Source organism: Theropithecus gelada, chromosome 8 (assembly GCF_003255815.1).
Source record: "Theropithecus gelada isolate Dixy chromosome 8, Tgel_1.0, whole genome shotgun sequence".
Lineage (NCBI taxonomy): Eukaryota > Metazoa > Chordata > Mammalia > Primates > Cercopithecidae > Theropithecus > Theropithecus gelada.
The window spans coordinates 146,277,434-146,296,864 of record NC_037676.1 but is presented as its reverse complement, the minus strand read 5'-3'; the positions used below and the strand labels follow the sequence as shown (position 1 = coordinate 146,296,864).

Genomic DNA, 19,431 nt, shown 5'->3' with positions numbered 1-19,431 from the left:
CTGGCTCAATTTTTCATTTTTAGTAGAGACAGGGTTTCTCCATGTTGACCAGGCTGGTCTTGAACTCCTGACCTCAAGTGATCCACCCACCTCAGCCTCCCAAAGTGCTAAGATTATAGGCGTGAGTCACTGCGCCCAACCTTCTCCCAATTTCTTTCTGTATCCTGACCAAAAAATCAGAGGTCCTTGACCATTTTGTGACTCATCAGCCACAGATTTTTTCCAGCAGGTTTGAACCCACACTGGGACCTTGAACATTCCTAGGCACTAATAAAGGTATCTGGGTTTACAAGAAAGAAACTGGCCTGGCCCTGAGCCAAATGCTTTAAACCCACACAGAAACTCCGTACCCCGGCCCCCTTGCTGCGGGTACACCCGGGCAGAACACCCCTTTTCTCTCGCTATCTGTTTCAAGGACTGCTGCCGCTCTCTGTCCCTGAGTTCCCCTCATTAATGCTCTGGACTAGTCACCCTGGCGTTTAGTGCTTCTTCCTTTGGAATCCCAGTAGGCTCCATCTTGTGACAGTTCGGGGCACTCCCTTGGGGGAACTCCCATGCTGCTGCGTTTGGGGTGACTCCAGCCTGGGGTTCGGTGGGATGAAGCAGCTCCGTCCTTTGCTGATGGATGTGTATGTGGTTGGAAAGTTTTCCAGTCTGCTCTGCATTCAGCAAGTGTGATGGGCTAAATAACGACCCGAAGATACTCAGGTCCGAATCACTGAAGCCTAAGAATGTACCTCATTTGGCACAAAAGACTTTGCAGATGTGATGAAGTGAAGGAGCCTGAGATGGGGAGGTGATCCTGGGTGACCTAGGTGGGTCCCTATAGGAGGGAAATGGAGGGAGATTTGACTACAGGAGAAGAGAAGGCTGGATAGAGATCAGAGTGATTTGGCTGCAAGCCAAGGAGTGCCAGCTGACACCAGGAGCTGGAAGAGGCAAGGCACATGCTTTCCTCTGGAACCTCCAGAAGGAACCATTCGTGTAAAAGCCTTGATTTGAGCCCTATAAGACTCATCTTGGACTTACGGTCTCCAGGACTGTAAGCTAGTAAGTTTCTGTTGTTTTAAATCTGCAAGTTTGTGGTGATTTGTGAGGGCAGCAATAGACAGCCAGCACGCCCAACCACTCAGCCTGGGTGCAGCCTGGCACCCAGGTGCAGCGGCTTCTGGACACCCAGGGGTGAATGCAGTATCTGCAGGGTCCTTTCTTTGTCGTCTCTGTCCCTGGTTTTCAGCTACACTCCAGGCCGGCCTGCCATTTCATTTGCTGCTGTCAGCTTTTTCCTACTTGCTTTGCACTGAGCTTCCCACAGCCTGCCATGCACCTTAGGCACGATTTTCCCACACTGTGCTTCCTAAGGAAGGCAGCCCCATGCAGCTACCAGCCCTGCCACTGCCTCTCACTGGGGCAGCATCTGTGGACCTGGGGTAGGGCGTGGTGGCCTCTGCTTCTCCCAGAGTGAGACCCCTGTGCTGCGGCAGGTGTTGGGGGACGGGAGGCCTCGTCTTCTCTGTGTGTCCCTCCCTGTGTGGTGCCTCTGCCTTGCAGCCGGGAGCCGGGAGGAAGGAACCCTTGTTCTCAGCTGCACCTCCTGGAGTAGAGCTTTTATGACAGGGAGCCAGGGATCAGCGGGGAGCAGGCTGAGCTCAAGCCCCACAGAGTCCCCCTGTTCTGACCAAGGCTTAGTAGATCTTCTTGAATAAATGCTTCTTGCTTTGCTGTATGTCCCTTGGTCAGTTTCCAAGGCGAGAGGGCTGCACAGCCCGCTGGGCGTCCTGCCCTGTGTGGGGTCCCAGGTGGAGGCCTGGAGCACACAGAGTGTCTCTTCCCCACCCTCTTCCTGCACAGGCCAGTCAGATTCCAGAGCATGAGAACTGGACTTGCCTCCCAAGGGCCAGGGGAGCGTGTTCATCTAAAGCGGCAGCATGGTGGTGGTGTCAACTGAAGAATGGCGAGGTTCATACATTTGGAAAGGAGAGCTTTATTTCTCATAAAGGGTTGCAGCCTGAAGGGAGGCCATTCTGACCAGCAGGGAAGTGTAACCTCCAGTGAGAAGTCAAAAACAGACACTTCATGGGAGGGGCAAGGGGAACAGGAATTTATGCTGAAGGGAGTGGCCAAATATACATATTCAATGAGCTGTAAGAGGAGTCATGAATATTTATGAAAGGGGAGCACACAAACGCACAATTGAGCTTCACACCTCCCCATGGGACTCATGTTCAAAAAATGGTGGCATTATCATGATCTGAGGGTGGGGTTTTCAGGTTTCCAGCGTCAAATGGTGCAGCAGAGGACACGAAACCCCTCCCTGTGCTTCCCCCATGGCCACAGAGCCACTCCATGGCCAATGGTCTCTATCAGGAAGGAATGCAGGCTGGCAGATCGTTTCGGCAGGTTGAACCTCCGCCACCCAGGTTCAAGCGATTCTCCTGCCTCAGCCTCCCAAGCAGCTGGGATCACAGGCATCTGCCACCACGCCCGGCTAATTTATGTATTTAGTAGAGATGGGGTTTCACCACGTTAGTCAGGCTAGTCTCAAACTCCTGACCTCAGGTGATCCATCCACCTCAGCCTCCCAAAGTGCTGGGATTATGGTGTGCGCCACCGCACCCGGCCAGCATATTTTCTCTCTTTGTTCATCTGGAACTGTCTTTATTTCACTTTCATTTTCAAAAGTGGTTTTCCTAAATACAGGATTCTTGCTTGACAGTGTTTTTCTGATTTTGAGTATGCCATCCTATTGTCTTCTGGTCTCCGCTGCTGCTTCTGAGGAGTCCGGTGTTAATCTTATTTAGGATTCTCTTATATGTGATGAATCATTTTTTTATGTTGTTACTTTCAAAACTTTTTATTTGTCTTTGCTTTCCAATATTTTTACCATGATATGTGAGCTCCTGGAACCTGCCCACATTCCTTGCCATAAGACTCCTCCAGCAGTGGAGACTCTGCCCTGGGTGGAATCTCTTTCATGCTTTGAGTTTTTTCCACTGGAAAGAGCCCTGTCCTTTGAAAGGATCACCTGATTCGGTTAGGCTCACCCAAGACCATCTCCTTTATCCCCCAGCAGTGTCAAGCGACATAACCTAATCATGGCAGTAAAGTCCGTCTTATTCACAGTCCTGGGGATGATGCAGGGCACATACAGCAGGAAATCCTGGAAACCTTCTGATAATTCTGCCTATCACGCTCTACCCTCTGGCTGTCAGAGTGTGTGAGTTGAAAGTTGACACTCTGAGTCTCTCATTCTTTTTTTTTTTTTTTTTTTTGGAGACAGAGTCTCACTCTTGTTGCCGAGGCTGGAGTGCAGTGATGTGATCTTGTCTCACCGCAACCTCCGCTTCCCAGGTTCAAGCAATTCTTCTGCCTCAGCCTTCCGAGTAACTGGGATTACAGGCATGCACCACCACGCCCAGCTAATTTTGTATTTTTAATAGAGACAGGGTTTCTCCTTGTTGGTCAGGCTGGTCTCAAACTCCCAACCACAGGTGATCCACCCGCCTCAGCTTCCCAAAGTGCTGGGATTACAGGCATGAGCCACCGCGCCCAGCCAAGCCTCTCATTCTTTTGGGGTAGAATCTCTCCAACTATCAGAAATACTCTACTCGGGACTGGGCTTGGTGGCTCACACTTGTAATCCCAGCACTTTGGGAGGCCGAGGTGGGTGGATCACCTGAGGTCATGAGTTTGAAAACAGCCTGGCCGAAAGGGTGAAACCTTGTCTCTACTAAAAATACAAAAAAATTAGCCAGGCGTGGTGGTACACACCTGTAGTCCTAGCTACTTGGGAGGCTGAGGCAGGAGAATTGCTTGAACCCGGGAGTCGGAGGTTGCGGTGAGCCGAGATGGCGCCACTGCACTCCAGCCTGGGTGACAGAGTGAGACTCTGTCTCAAAAAAAAAAAAAAGAAAAACTCTACTTTGGCCAGGTGTGGTGACTCACACCTGTAATTCCAGCACTTTGGGAGAACAAGGCAGGAGGATAACTTGAGGCCAGGAGTTTAAGGCCAGCCTGGGCAACATAGTGAGACCCCGGGCTGGGCACAGTGGCTCATGCCTGTAATCTCAGCACTTTGGGAGGCCGAGGTGGAGGGATCACGAAGTCAGGAGATTGAGACCATCCTGGCTAACACGGTGAAATCCCATCTCTACTAAAAATACAAAAAAAAAAAAAAAAAAAAAACTAGCTGGGTTTGATGGCGGGTACCTGTAGTCCCAGCTACTCCGGAGGCTGAGGCAGGAGAATGGCGTGAACCCGGGAGGCGGAGCTTGCGTGAGCCGAGATCGCGCCACTGCCCTCCAGTCTGGGGGACAGAGCAAGAGTCCGTGTCAAAACAAACAAACAAACAAACAAAAAAACATAGTGAGACCCTGTTTCTACCAAACAAACAAACAAACAAAAAAACCTAGCCAGGCATGGTGGTGCATGCATCTGTGGTTCCAGCTACTTAGGAGGCTGAGGTGGGAGGATGACTTGACCCTGGGAGGTCAAGGCTTCAATGAGCTATGGTTGCACCACTGCACTCCAGCCTGAGTGACAGAGTGAGACCCTATCTCAAAAAAAAAAAAAAAAAAGTAAATAAAATAAAAAAAGAAAAATACTCCATTTTTTTTCTTAATTATAGGGATTATTTTATTTTATTTTATTTGAGACAGAGTCTCGTTCTGTTGCACAGGCTGGAGTGCAGTGGCGTGATCTCAGCTTACTGCAACCTCTGCCTCCTGGGTTCAAGCGATTCTCCTGCCTCAGCCTCCCAAGTAGCTGGGATTACAGGTGCCTGCCATCACACCTGGCTAATTTTTGTATTTTTTTAGTAGAGACGGGGTTTCACCATGTTGGCCAGGTTGGTCTCGAACTCCTGACCTCAGGTGATCTGCCTGCCTCAGCTTCCCTAAGTGCCGGGATTACAGGTGTGAGCCAACACGCCTGGCCAATAATTACTTAAATTGTCATGATTTCTGTTGGGATTCAGTACAGTTTTCCCCAGTCTCCTGGAGTAGTAGTCTCAGGGGTGCTGCCCCCACTCGCAAAGGTGAGGGGCCCTGCGATGGCTTCACTCAAGGAGCCACAGGGAAGGGAGCATGAGAATCCCAGGAGAGTCTACAAATCAGCAAGTGGAAACTAGACCCATCAAACAAGCAAAAGAGAAAAATGATGTAAACTACGTAATAATCATAACGTAAGAAAAAGCCAGAAAACCAAAGTAACCGTGCAGAAGTGTCTCTTTAAAGACAGATTGGATAGAAGAAGAAAGTCCTTCATATGATCTAAAATGCAAGCCTACTGTCAGCATTGAGGGTGGCTCCCCTGTCCCTGGGGAGGTCTGTCTTTAGGTCCTGGTCCTCAGCCTCTGGTGGGCTACCTGCCCCATCCCCTTCCTTGAGGTTATGGCCCAGATGTGGTGCCTCCTCCAGGGCACCTGCCTGCTTGCTGCGACCTCCATGTGACAATACCAGGGCCCTCTCCCCCCAGAAACAGGCCCAGCCTCCCTTGTGGCAGCTCCAGCACTGCCTGGTGCACCCCTTTGCCTTCAGCCCCCTCCTATGCTCTCCTAGTGTGTTCTCAGCTGGCTCTGCCCCTGTAGCCCTGACCTGCCCTGGTTGTTGCTGTCCAGCTCCTGCTGTTGCGGGGCCCCATCCTGCAGGGCAGCCACACACCCACCTTTCTCGATCCCTTCAGATGCTGTGCCAACCGCGACTGCCCAGATACCACACCCAGTTGCCTTGACCCATGTCCTGGCATGGCCAGGCCTGCAGGCTGTGACTGGTGGCCAGTGGGCAGTCAGATGGGTGAGTGCAGAGGCTTGAATCCCATATCCCTTCTCCCACAACACACTTGGGCTTGGCTGGCCCAAAGAAGCGTCCATCTTCTAGGAGGAGGATTCCTGGAGGGAGCCAGAGACTTGGGACAGTTCTGGGCACCCACTGGTCATTTGGCCCGTAGGGGACCGGAGGTCAGAGGTCAGGCCAACCCTGCCACGGGGGTGATCGGAACTGCTGGGTCCTGACCCTGAAGGCCTGGAATGTGGCTGAAGCCTGGGGGCAGGGGCAGCCGCTGACCTCACAATGGCAGGGTCTATTGTCCTTGGCTGGCCCGCTGGCCCCCGCCAGCTGCCGCCCCTGGCTGCCAGGCATGTCCCTCCTCAGCAGCTATGAGGGCCTGCGGCAGGAGATCCAGCGGCTGGCACAGGAGAACGAAGAGCTGCGGCGGCTGGTGCAGCTCATCCAGGAGAACCAGGAGCTGAAGCTGGTGCTCAGGAACCGCAGCAGCAGCCTGGGCTTCTGCAGCTCCGGGTTCCTGGCTGAGGTGGCTGCCAGTCCCCGGCCGCTCAGGCGGAGAACAATCAAATTCAAGAATGTTGAGAGAGGTGAGCTGTACCGGGGCCCCAAGACTCTGTGGAGCTGGGCAAACCTGCTGGGTGCTGCAGGGCATCTGGAACAAAGCCAGGGCCCTGGGGCTCTTTCAGGACGTGCAGCAGGGAGAAGGTGCCAGGTCTGGGAAAGTGACCTCTGAGCAGAGCCTGAGCGGGCAAGGGAGCTGCAAGGCTAGGGCGTGGCTTTCCAGGCCCGGGGAACAGCCTGTGCCAGGCCCTGAGGTGGGTGCAAGTTGGCTGTGCCTGAAGCTGTCAGAGCCGCCGCAGTGGCAGACTCTTCTCCCAGCCCTCTGTTCTTCGGTGGTGGGGACCAGCCACAGCCCTGGGGGAACATGATGGAAGCCTGGCCCGGGGTGCAGGTGTGAGAAGTAGCGGCTCTGTGTTCTGAAGGTGGACGTAACACGACTTCTGGCAGATTGGGTGTGGGGATGAGAATGGGGCCAGGTGCAGGAGCTGCTGCTGGAGTGGGCCACTGGTAGGTGGCCTGGGGCCTGGTTTTGGGACGTGTCTGGCCATGCAGTCAGAGGCGCCACTAGAGACTAGGGGCCAGGCCATCCTGCAGGCCTGGAGCTGCCTCTGGTCGCTGTGGAGGGGCTGCATGGCATTGCCAAGGGGAAGCTGGGACCCACCAACATTGAGGGACAGAGATAAAGGCCCAGTGGGGCAGGAGGCAGGTGGGGGTGGGGGTGGGGGCAGGCAGGTGGGGCAGCCAGGGGAGGCCTGAGCCTAGGGTGGGTGGGAGTTGGCCTTCGTTGGTCTGCGCCTGAGATGTGCAGTGGAGTGGGGTCAGGAGAGCCCCAGATGCAGGCAGAGGTGGGAGGTGGACACCTGGAGGTGCACAGCAGTGGGGTGCCCCTGGGGAGCATGGGGACAGGCCCTTAGAGGGTGCATCTGTGAGTGGATAGCACAGGCCCCTAGAGTGAACAGAGGGGTGAGGGGGTGGCTGGGGATGGTGGTGGGCAGTGAGAGAGTCTGGGGTCTGCAGCATAGGCCTGGCGGGCAACCTGAGTGCGTACAGGGTGGCAGATGGTGGGGGCGTGGGTGGGGGGGGTGTGGGAATCTCTCCTGATAGATCCTGGGCTGAGAGGCTGTGCTGGGGACAGGTGGAAACCAGAAGGCAGGGCAGTTCCGCAGGAGTATGGGCTGGCTGGGGCGAGGCTGTGTGGCTGGTGGGGAGGGTCCTGGGCTGAAGTGGGGTTGCTGACCAGAGCTGCTTCCCAGGGACTGCTCAGAGCAGGCAGGTGGGGCTCCTGCACGTGGGCATGGCATGATCATCTGGGGCCTCAGCTGGGCCTCAGGATGGGGAAGGCACTAGGAGATCTGTGGGCATGGGGTCTGGGGGTGACATCACAGCGGGCACCTGCCACTCAGAGGGCAGTCATCCGGACATGAGCAGCAGCCCATCCACGGGGAGGGGGTCCTGAGTGCCTGATCCTGGGCCCCATCCCTGTCTATGGGGAGCTGGAGTCCACGGCCCTTGGCACAAATGTTAGAGGAAAGGGGTCCCAATCCAGACCACAAAGAGGGTTCTTGGATTTCTTGAAAGAAAGAATTCAGGGCGAGTGCCTACAGTGGAAGCACGTTTATTAAGAAAGTAGAGGAATAAAGAATGGCTACTCCATGGACAGCAGCCCCGAGGGCTGCTGGTTGCCCTCTTTTCTTTGAGACAGAGTCTCGCTCTGTTGCCAGGCTGGAGTACGGTGGAGTACTGCAAGCTCCACCTCCCAGGTTCAAGCGATTCTCCTGCCTCAGCCTCTTGAGTAGCTGGGACTACAGGCATGTGCCACCACACCCACCTAATTTTTGTATTTTTAGTAGAGACGGGTTTCACCATGTTGGCCAGGATGGTCTTCATCTCTTGACCTCATGATCCACCCCCTCAGCCTCCCAAAGAGCTGGGATTACAGGTGTGAGCCACCGTCTCGCGCCAGATGCCCATTTTTATGGTTATTTCTTGATGATATGCTAAACGAGGGGTGGATTATTAGTGCCTCCCCTTTCTAGACCATATAGGGTAACTTCCTGCCGTTGCTGTGGCCCTTGTAAACTGTCATGATGCTGGGGGGAGTGTAGGACGATGGTTTTGGTGGGTTTGGCCAGCTTCTTTACTGCAACCTGTTTTATCAGATACAGGTTTTTTTTTGTTGTTGTTTTTTGTTTTTGAGACGGAGTCTCGCCCCTCGCTCTGTTGCCCAGGCTGGAGTGCAGTTGCACGATCTGTGCTCACTGCAGCCTCTGCCTCCCAGGTTCCAGCGATTCTCCTGCCTCAGCCTCCCAGTAGCTGAGATTACAGGCACATGCCATATGCCCGACTAATTTTTGTATTTTTAGTAGAGACGGGGTTTCAACCATGTTGGCCAGGCTGGGAGATACAGGTTTTTATGACCTGTATCTTGTGCTGACCTCCTATCTCATCCTGTGACTTAGAATGCATTAATCGTCTGGGAATGCAGCCCAGTAGGTTTCCGCCTCATTTTATCCAGCTCCTATTCAAGATGGAGTTGCTCTGGTTCACACGCCTCTGACACAAGGAGGGCTGGAGGGGAGGGAGACCCGGTGAAGAGGGCCAGAGATACCGCACAGGAGAGGCCCGCGGGGCCGGGAGCGGGGCTGGTAGAGAAAGCCGCAGGGCCTCCTTCCCTTTCCTGTCTGTGCTTCAATGCCCTCTCACGCGGGGAAGGACGTCCGCCAGTGGGAAGCCCTGCTGTGGCCCGGGCTGCCAGCTCCCCTTGCCCGGGACACCTGGAGGTGGGATCCCGGGGCGCCCACGCTCGGCGAGCCCAGGCCCTGCGCTGGAGCCCCGAGGGCCGCAGAGCCAAGGTGCCCTTGAGCCGGCGCGGGCGGCCTGGGAAGGCGCAGGGCGAGGACAGAGGCGCGGGGGGCGGACCGGGCCTGACGCAACCGCGAGTGCCGGGACCAGTGGCGCGGGGGGCGGGCCCCGCAGGCTCCTCCCCGAGGCGAGGCTGGTGCGGGCAGGGCCGCTGGGAGCGCAGCCAGAGCCGACCGCGAGCGACCCAGCCGGAGCCGAGCGCCCAGGTGGGACCTGCGCAGGGCGGCCTCCCCTCCTCAGCCCTTTCCCCGCTGCCTCCCGGGCCGCTACTCACGCGTCCCCGCCTCGGGCCGCCCTGTCGGTGCTCAGGCTCCGTCCAGTCCCCGGGCCCACCTGGCTTGGGCCGAAGGTCGAGCAAAGAGGGAAGTGGGGGTCCCCCGGCCAGCTCGCCCCAAACACCCTCCCCGCACTCCCGTGCCTTTTTCGTGCTGAGGGACCCCCCTCCGAGGGCTCCAGGGTCCAGCGTCGCCCCCACCTCCCGTGCCTGCTCCACTGCCTGGGTTTCAGCCCAATCCAGGGCCCAGAGAAGCGCGATGCGGGGCATGGGGGCATCAGGCCCTTGACCCCCGGCCAGGGTCTCGCTGGGGCCCAGGCTGCCCTCGGAGCTGGGCCTGCTGCTCTGGCTCTGCCCAGAGTCGTGCCCGTGGGTCTCTCCCTCAGGAACCCCCGGCACGCGCAGGGCAGGGCTGGGGAACCTCTAGTCCCACTCGCAGGTGAGCCCGGACTGACCGCCTCTGTCTAGTTTTTCCAGGGCTACCAGCTGAAGAGCTCCTGTGGGATCCCAGCCCCACCACCATGGGCAGCCCTGAGGGCCGCTTCCACTTTGCCATCGACCGTGGGGGTACCTTCACAGACGTCTTTGCCCAGTGCCCAGGGGGGCAGGTGCGGGTCTTAAAACTGCTCTCAGAAGACCCTGCCAACTATGCAGATGCGCCAACCGAAGGGATCCGCCGCATCCTGGAGCAGGTGGGCCAGGCCAGAGCGGGTGGACAGGGACCCCACGGCCAGAAACACCACACTGACCACGTGGTCCCCAGGAGGCCGGCATGCTCCTGCCCCGGGACCGGCCGCTGGACTCCAGTCATATCGCCAGCATCCGCATGGGCACCACAGTGGCCACCAATGCACTGCTGGAGCGGAAGGGGGAACGGGTGGCGCTGCTGGTGACACGTGGCTTCCGAGACCTGCTGCACATTGGCACCCAAGCCCGCGGGGACCTCTTTGACCTGGTGAGCTCCTTGCTGGCTGGGGACCAGGGTGTGTGGCATCCACCCCCCAGGGATGCCTTGACCCTGTGGGGAGAGCAGTTGTTGGATGAGTGATGGCTCATGGGCACCAGCTGACAAAGAAAGAGGAAGCTCCAGGAATTCTCAGTGGGACCCCAAGTTCCCCTAGCCCTTGGAGTGGGCACAGGATGCCCTGTTCCTGCCTGCCGCCATGCCCGCCCTGGACGCTGGCGTGGGGCCACCCAAGCTAGCCCTGTTCAGGCAGGGGAGGGTGGAACCTCTGCACCTACTGCTGCATTTCCGGAAGAAGCTGCCTCCGTGGGGGTGGAACAGTTGGCTGCACTCAGCTGCCTAGGGGGTGGAGAGCTGCCCCCTGGGTGAGCCTTGCTGGGGCTGCCAGGTATGACTCTCCTGAGCCTGCCAACCTGCCTGTTGGGACATAACCACTCGCCTGTACCACACACCCACGCGGGACCCTGGCATGCACCCTTGGGCCTGGGCCTTTTCTGAGCCTCTGCCTGCCCCCAGGCTGTGCCCATGCCCGAGGTGCTGTATGAAGAGGTGCTGGAGGTGGACGAACGCGTGGTGCTGCACCGTGGAGAGGCAGGCACCGGGACGCCTGTCAAGGGTGTGTGTGCTGTCGCTGGTGTGGGATCTGGGGCCGGAGGGTCCTGCTGGCCTGTGACGGGGCCTCCTGGGCTTTTCTGGCAGGCCGCACGGGGGACCTGCTGGACGTGCAGCAGCCTGTGGACCTGGGGACCCTGCGTGGAAAGCTGGAAGGGCTGCTGTCTCGAGGCATCCGCAGCCTGGCCGTGGTGCTCATGCATTCGTACACGTGAGTGAGGTGGGCTGTGGGCCGCGGGAGCAGGTGCTGGGCCTGGTGGGAGACGAGGTGCCACTGGGTTTTTGTCATAGGTGGGCCCAGCACGAGCAGCAGGTGGGTGCGCTGGCCCGGGAGCTGGGCTTCTCGCACGTGTCACTGTCCTCGGAGGCCATGCCCATGGTGCGCATCGTCCCTCGGGGGCACACGGCCTGTGCCGATGCCTACCTCACACCCGCCATCCAACGCTACGTCCAGGGCTTCCGCCGTGGCTTCCAGGGCCAACTTAAGGTGAGGCCATGAGGCCCCTCCACCACCCACTCCTGGGCCTGGGCCTGGGCCTCGGCCTGCCCAGCCCATCGTGGCCCACCTGCTGCTGGCTCACAGCCCCTCATGGCACACCTGCTGCCCGCTCATAGCCCCTTGTGGCGCACCTGCTGCCCGCTCACCTCATGGCCCACCTGCTGCTCGCACACAGCCCCTTGTGGCGCACCTGCTGCCCGCTCACAGCCCCTTGTGGTGCACCTGCTGCCCGCTCACAGGACGTGCAGGTGTTGTTCATGCGCTCTGATGGCGGCCTGGCGCCCATGGACGCCTTCGGCGGCTCCCGTGCTGTGCTCTCGGGCCCGGCCGGCGGCGTGGTGGGCTACTCAGCGACCACGTACCAGCAGGAGTGTGGCCAGCCTGTCATCGGCTTTGACATGGGAGGTATGAGGGCTGAGGGCTGGGGTCTCGGGGAGGCCCCGCTGCTGGGCCCCTGGGTCTTTAAGCGACCCACCAGCACCCCACCCCTGCCAGGCACGTCCACGGATGTGAGCCGCTACGCTGGGGAGTTCGAGCATGTCTTCGAGGCCACCACAGCTGGCGTCACCCTTCAGGCCCCGCAGCTGGACATCAACACAGTGGCGGCGGGAGGGGGTTCCCGCCTCTTCTTCAGGTCAGCTCTCCTGCTTCCCAGGCCAGGACCCCAGCCCTGTCTGCCTCCTCACGTCCAACCCCAGCCCTTCCCCTAGGTCTGGCCTCTTTGTGGTTGGGCCCGAGTCAGCAGGAGCCCACCCGGGACCCGCCTGCTACCGCAAAGGTAAGAGTCAGGATCTGCCTGGCCTGGCCTTGCCCTCCGCTTGCTGCCCCAGGCCCAGCCCCTCCCATCAGCCCTATCCCTGCTGCCTGCTCCTGCTCCGCTGCCTCCAGCCCCCAAGCCCCACATCCTGTCCACCTCCCAGGGGGCCCTGTGACAGTGACGGATGCTAATCTGATCCTGGGTCGCCTGCTGCCTGCCTCCTTCCCTTGCATTTTTGGGCCGGGAGAGGACCAACCACTTTCCCCCGAGGCCTCCCGCAAAGCCCTGGAGGCTGTGGCCACTGAGGTCAACAGCTTCCTGACCAACGGGCCCTGCCCGGCCTCCCCGCTGAGCCTGGAGGAGGTAGCCATGGGGTTTGTGCGCGTGGCCAACGAGGCCATGTGCCGGCCCATCCGTGCACTCACGCAGGTACGTCCACCTCTGCTCTCCCGCCTGTCCTGCCCCCAGCCCTGCTCCCTGCCCCACGCCTCCTGCTCAGGCGGGGGGCTGGATGGGGTAGGGTAGGAGAGCCCACTGACCCCTTCTGTCTCCCTAGGCAAGAGGCCATGACCCCTCAGCCCATGTGCTGGCCTGCTTTGGGGGAGCTGGTGGGCAGCATGCATGTGCTATTGCCCGGGCCCTGGGCATGGACACCGTGCACATCCACAGGTGGGCCTAGGTGTGGGTGCACGGAGATGCGTGTGATCTGCACTGGCTTGGGAGGTGGCCCCCCTATTGCCACGCTGCCCATCCCTGCAGGCACAGTGGGTTGCTGTCGGCCCTGGGGCTGGCCCTGGCTGACGTGGTGCACGAGGCACAGGAGCCCTGCTCCCTGCTCTACGCGCCTGAGACCTTCATGCAGCTGGACCAGAGGCTGAGCCGCCTGGAGGAGCAGTGTGTGGACGCCCTGCAGGCCCAGGGCTTCCCCAGGTGGGCTCCCAGGGTGCCCTGGACAGAGGGCTTACGTTGTCCCCCTTGGTGGGTTTTCTGCCTGATGACTTCCCAGGTGGTCCCGGGGTGCGTGAGAAACAGAACAGGTGTCCTTGCCGGGCGCTGGGTGGGGTGGGGGGCAGGGCAGGGGGTTTGGTGTGAGTGTCCCCAACCACCTGCTGCAGGTCCCAGATCAGCACTGAGAGCTTCCTGCACCTGCGCTACCGGGGCACCGACTGTGCCCTGATGGTGTCTGCCCACCAGCACCCAGCCACAGCCCGCTCGCCCCGTGCGGGGGACTTCGGGGCAGCCTTCGTGGAGCGGTACGTGAGTTTGCCAACTCCGGATCCCTGGCAAAGGGCCTTCCTGTCTGGCCACCTCTCGTTGACTACTCCTTGGGCCCCGTGGGGAGTGCAGGTACATGAGGGAGTTTGGCTTTGTCATCCCTGAGCGGCCAGTGGTCGTGGACGATGTGCGAGTGAGGGGCACTGGCCGCAGTGGTCTTCACCTCGAGGATGCCCCCAAAGCCCAGACCGGGCCTCCCCGGGTGGACAAGGTTGGTGGTCCTGCCCGTACCAGCCTGACAGCACCCATGGGGCACTGGGATGGGGACCAAGCCCTGTGAGAGGCATCGGGGAGGGTGCTGGGCCCGGGTGCTGCACTCACCCACACCCTCTGCAGATGACCCAGTGCTACTTTGAGGGGGGCTACCAGGAGACCCCTGTGTACCTGCTGGGAGAGCTGGGCTATGGGCACAAGCTCCATGGGCCCTGCCTCATCATCGACAGTAACAGGTGGGCTGAGGTCCAACCAGGGTGGAGGATATGGAGGGGTCAACCGTGGGGCCCCTGGTGCAGGGTTCTCTGGCCCAAGGCTGCAGGGGCCTGCAGGACTCTGTATCCTACCATTGTTGGGGTGTCCCCTGGCCTGGGGCTGTGGCATCTCTGGTTGGAGGGGTGTCGTCCGGCTCCATGCAGACCCTCTGTGCCCTCTGCTCCCCAGCACCATCCTGGTGGAGCCAGGTTGCCAGGCAGAGGTGACCGAGACAGGGGACATCCGCATCTCTGTGGGGGCCGAAGTCCCTGGCACAATGGGCACCCAACTGGACCCTATCCAGCTGTCCATCTTCTCACACCGCTTCATGAGCATTGCTGGTGAGTGGCTGAGGCCAGGTTCCCTGCTGCCTGGCTCCCTGTGGGATGAGGCGCCGGCTGTGTCATGGGGTGGCTGGCAGGGCTGTGCCCAAAGGGAGAGGCAGAAGCAGGACCCCCTGGTGATGGGGCGGGCAGTGTGGCTGCAGCACTGGCATGGTGCAGTTGGCCATGAGAACAAGCCTTGGGCAAGGAGGACACCTTCCCCCTCTTACCTGCAGCCATGTGATCCGGGGAGTGAACTTCTAGCTAAGGATGAGATACTGAGGGCAGCACAGGGAACCCATCTGTGCAGGGTCAGGCCAGCGGCTTGCTGGGAGCCCAGGGGTCAAGAGCCTAGGAACCAGGTTCTTGCTGTGCCAGGCAGGGTGGAAGGGTCGAGGAGTGGCACTGGGTTCTTGGTGGGGGCTCCAGGCGGGACTGGGGAGGAAGGTGGTGTCCTTTACATAGGCTAAGACACGTGGCCAAGTGGGCACACGGTCTCCTTGGTCTTCCCCAGGAAAAAGCTGCTGGGTTCTGGGTTTGAGCCCCGGTGGTTCCTGTTCCTTCCTTTCCTGGGGCCATGCTGTGGGTGGATGGGGCCAGCAGGCATCTGGTCACTTTGTGCTCCCAGAGCAGATGGGCCGCATCCTGCAGCGCACAGCCATCTCCACCAACATCAAAGAGCGCCTCGACTTCTCCTGTGCTCTCTTTGGGCCCGATGGGGGGCTGGTGTCCAATGCCCCCCACATCCCTGTGCACCTGGGTGCCATGCAGGAGACGGTGCAGTTCCAGGTGCGGTGGACCCTCCTCCGCCTTCCTACCCCTCCCTCATCTCGCCCTCCCACCCCTCCCTCGCCTCACCCTTCCATCCCCCTCCCTCACCCTCCACCCCACCCCACTCTGGCCCCTGCTCCACTGTGCCCACTCTGCACCCATTTCCTGGTTTCAGATCCAGCACCTGGGGGCTGATCTCCACCCTGGCGACGTGCTACTGAGCAACCATCCCAGTGCCGGGGGCAGCCACCTGCCAGACCTGACTGTTATCACACCGGTGAGGGGTGCTGCCCACCTGCCTCTGCTGGGGCAGGGGTGGCCGATGTAGCTGACCGTGGCTTTCCACCCGCTAGGTGTTTTGGCCGGGTCAGACGCGGCCTGTTTTCTATGTGGCCAGCCGAGGGCACCATGCAGACATTGGCGGCATCACACCAGGCTCCATGCCCCCCCACTCCACCACGCTGCAACAGGAGGGTGCCGTCTTTCTGTCCTTCAAACTCGTCCAGGGGGGTGTCTTCCAAGAGGAGGGTGAGTGGGGTGGGGTGGGGTGGGGTGGGCTGGGCCTTCTGCATTCTGGGACACATGGCCACTGCTGGCAAGCAGGCCTGGCTGGACCGTGGGATGCAGCCCATAGACCCAGGCCTGCCTTGAGGCTGGGAGGAGATAGGTGGTTACCCCAAAGGGCAACTGCAGATCGGATCCCAGGAGCTGAGATGAATGCAGCCTGGGCCCAGGAAGGCCTCCTGAGGGGTGGTTTTGTGGGTGGAGAGTTAGCCAAGACGTGGAGGGTCAGGGTGCTGGAAGGAGAGAAGCCTGTTTCAAGGTGGGTGGCTGCTTGTGTGTGCAGTCATACTGGGTAGAGTCTGCAGAGAAACAGCAGGGCAGGGGCAGGGGCAGGGCCCAAAGGCCCCTGTAGTGTTTTCTGGGCCTAGGTCTGAGTCACTGGGTGGTGGGTGGCCGTGAAGGGCTTTCAGCTGGTCCTGCACTAATCTCCCACTGTGCCCACGTGCAGAGAGGATGCGGGGCCTCAGAGTGGCCTGGAGGCTGGAGGACAAGAGTGGGGGCAGCTGCAGTTGCCCTGGATGATGCTGAGTCTTGGGCTGAGTGGAGGGTGAGGGCGGGGGGTGGGGGACTGTTTTGGATGTGGAAGGAAGTGGGTATTTGGAGGGATTTGGGAGAGGGGGCCAGGGGTCAAGTTTGGGCAGCTGGAGGTGGAGGCCCTGGCACTGAGCAGTGGCAGGAAAGGTGGGATGGAGGCTGCAGCGGTGCCTGTGGTGGGGGTGGGGGTAGGAAAGGCAGGGAAAACAAGCCCTGGTCTGAGGCTGCAGGTCTGGGAGCCCAGGGGAAGTGGCATGGCCGGGGTGGAGGGTGGGGACGGAGGGTGGGTGTAATGGAACCACAGGCTGTTCTGGTGTTGAGGACACAAATAGAGTGGCCCATTTCCGGCTGCTGCCTTGATCAGTGTGAGCTGGGGGCAGGGGGTGTGGACCACAGAGGGACATGTGCAGGCACACTGCAGAGGGCCCTGTGGCTGCCTCAGAGAGGACCCTGAGCCAGGCTCAAGGGCAGGAGCTTTCCTGAGGTGGGGAGCAGTCCCAGGCCAGACCTCACTGCTTTCTAGGGGCCAGAGACCTTGTCTGGATTTGGGAAACCGGGGTTGGGGGTGCAGACAGGGTTGGCCAGGGGCTCAGTGATGACACTGTCCATCCAGCGGTGACTGAGGCCCTGCGGGCGCCAGGCAAGGTCCCCAACTGTAGCGGAACCAGAAACCTGCACGACAACCTGTCGGACCTCCGTGCCCAGGTGGCAGCCAACCAGAAGGGCATCCAGCTGGTGGGGGAGCTCATTGGGCAGTACGGCCTGGACGTGGTGCAGGCCTACATGGGCCATATTCAGGTGGGCCTGGGCACAGGAGTATGGGCAGCAGGGCCATCCTGCAGGTGGCCTGGCTGCCACTGATCCTGCTCCCTGCCAGGCGAACGCTGAGCTGGCTGTGCGCGACATGTTGCGTGCCTTTGGAACCTCTCGGCAGGCCCGGGGCCTGCCCCTGGAGGTGTCCTCGGAAGACCACATGGACGACGGTTCCCCTATCCGCCTTCGCGTGCAGATCAACCTGAGTCAGGTGGGCCGCAGGGATGGCGCTTCTGGGCGGCAGGGGCATGGCGCAGCTGCTGACTGCCTCTCTCTTCCCTCCGGTGCACAGGGCAGCGCTGTGTTTGACTTCAGCGGCACTGGGCCGGAGGTGTTCGGTAATCTCAACGCACCGCGGGCCATAACCCTGTCCGCCCTCATCTACTGCCTGCGCTGTCTGGTGGGCCGCGACATCCCGCTCAACCAGGTTCGCAGGGGTGTGTGAGCGAGGGCGGGCCCCAGCCCGAGGTCACCCTGAGTGCGCCTCTGGGGCCCAGCCACGGACTGACCCCATGGGTGTTGGGGCGCGGAGGTGCTATTTCTCCTGGAGCCCACCCCAAGAGCCCCTGAGAGCCGCCCTCCCCGCACAGGGCTGCCTGGCGCCAGTGCGCGTAGTGATTCCCCAAGGCTCCATCCTGGACCCGTCGCCCGAGGCGGCCGTGGTGGGCGGCAACGTGCTCACGTCGCAGCGCGTGGTGGATGTCATCCTGGGGGCCTTTGGGGCCTGCGCCGCCTCCCAGGTGCGGGGACGGGGTGAGCGCGGTCGGGGGCGGGCCGGGTGGGCAGGCTGGAGTAGGAGTGGGCGGGCGAGGTGGGGATGCCCCGCCCCAGCCCAGCGCAGCTACCGAGTGCTCTCGCCAGGGCTGCATGAACAACGTGACGCTGGGCAACGCCCACATGGGCTACTACGAGACGGTGGCAGGCGGCGCGGGCGCGGGTCCCAGCTGGCATGGGCGCAGCGGCGTGCACAGCCATATGACCAACACGCGCATCACCGACCCTGAAATCCTGGAGAGCCGGTGAGCGGCGTGCGCGGAGCCTGGGGGCGCGACCAGGTGGGAGCCGGGGCTCGGCCACACTAAGTCTTCGCCCTTGTCCTCGCCCTCACAGGTACCCGGTCATCCTGCGCCGCTTCGAGCTGCGGCGGGGCTCGGGGGGCAGAGGCCGCTTCCGGGGCGGCGACGGTGTCACCCGCGAGCTGGTCTTTCGCGAGGAGGCGCTGCTGTCAGTGCTGACCGAGCGCCGCGCCTTCCGGCCCTACGGGCTCCACGGTGAGCGGGTCCCCAGCCCTCGCGGCCCTCCCTGCCCCCGCCCCCGCCCCCGTCCCCGCCCCGGGTCCCTCTGGACTCCTCGCGTCCCTCTGCAGGGGGCGAGCCTGGTGCCCGCGGCCTAAACCTGCTGATACGCAAAAACGGCCGGACGGTGAATCTGGGCGGCAAGACGTCGGTGACCGTGTACCCTGGGGTAAGGGCCATGGCCTGTCCTGTCCCTCTCCTCTCCCGGCCCCATCCCACAGACGGGGAACAGTTGCAGACATGACCAGAGGCCGAGTTTAATCTGGCCCCCAAAGTACCAGGCCTCTGTGGTCCCTGGGGGTGGGTGATGGATGCTGCCCTGTGGGGAGGGGACTGCGCAGGTGACAGGGAGGGGCCACAACTGCGCTGAGCCCGTACCCCCCCCCAACAGGATGTGTTCTGTCTGCACACGCCCGGCGGCGGTGGCTATGGGGACCCGGAGGACCCCGCCCCACCGCCGGGGTCACCCCCGCAAGCACTGGCCTTTCCCGAGCACGGCAGCGTCTATGAGTACCGCCGTGCCCAGGAGGCCGTGTGAAGGTCCTGCAATAAAGATGCCTTAAGTCACCCGGTTCTGGGGACGCAGCTACGGCGCCTAGTTCGTGCTCCGAGTCGTGTCTGTGCGCGCCGGCTGCACGCCTGTCATCTGTGCCTGCCTTAGGAGGACACCCAGACTTGGAGCTGCAGGTTCACTACCAGGTGGTCCGTGAGCCCCGCCAGGGCGGTACTGAACGTCACCTGCTCCACCTCCTGGGGGCGGGAATCAGGTTGAGGGTCGTCCCAGCGCCGCAGGCCCAGCCACCCGGGCCCTGGCACTCACTGGGCTCAGCAGGCCCCCAGGAACTCCGCAGTACGTGATGTAGTCCAGGTGCTGACCCCTCCAGGGCTTAGCTCGGTGGCTTCTGCCGGGAGGGCCGGCCAGGTAGAGGTAGCGCCCTTTCTCCTGCTCCAGGGTCCTGGAAGGGGGCGGTGTCACCAAGGCCAGGGCCCCTTTGCGCGCTTCAGGCGGGCAGTGCCTACCTCCAGGTCGCCACTCACCGCCTCAGCATCTCGGGGGAGGAGGCCACGGAGTGGTG

General features: G+C 60.9%; 1 protein-coding gene across 1 annotated transcript; it reads left to right on the top strand.

Moving 5' to 3' along the window:
- Positions 1–6,046: 6,046 nt before the first annotated feature.
- On the top strand, positions 6,047–18,953 carry OPLAH (5-oxoprolinase, ATP-hydrolysing). Its single transcript, XM_025394275.1, has 27 exons — positions 6,047–6,370; positions 9,949–10,172; positions 10,244–10,435; positions 10,961–11,060; positions 11,144–11,267; positions 11,348–11,543; positions 11,795–11,960; positions 12,051–12,189; positions 12,266–12,333; positions 12,476–12,741; positions 12,869–12,981; positions 13,072–13,242; positions 13,428–13,565; positions 13,660–13,798; positions 13,924–14,036; positions 14,245–14,396; positions 15,007–15,167; positions 15,325–15,426; positions 15,503–15,677; positions 16,861–17,045; positions 17,125–17,271; positions 17,353–17,487; positions 17,651–17,800; positions 17,922–18,079; positions 18,171–18,331; positions 18,427–18,524; positions 18,747–18,953. The coding sequence occupies exons 1-27, from the start codon at positions 6,136–6,138 to the stop codon at positions 18,891–18,893; spliced, it is 4,155 nt and encodes a 1,384-aa protein (XP_025250060.1). The 5' UTR covers positions 6,047–6,135; the 3' UTR covers positions 18,894–18,953.
- Positions 18,954–19,431: the final 478 nt, after the last annotated feature.

Excerpts from the sequence above, each read along its gene's own strand:
- OPLAH (XM_025394275.1), top strand. The coding sequence starts at position 6,136 with ATGTCCCTCCTCAGCAGCTATGAGGGCCTGCGGCAGGAGATCCAGCGG. Across the intron at positions 15,427-15,502 it reads ACCTGACTGTTATCACACCG|GTGTTTTGGCCGGGTCAGAC; the intron begins GTGAGGGGTGCT and ends TCCACCCGCTAG. Across the intron at positions 18,525-18,746 it reads CGGTGACCGTGTACCCTGGG|GATGTGTTCTGTCTGCACAC; the intron begins GTAAGGGCCATG and ends CCCCCCCAACAG.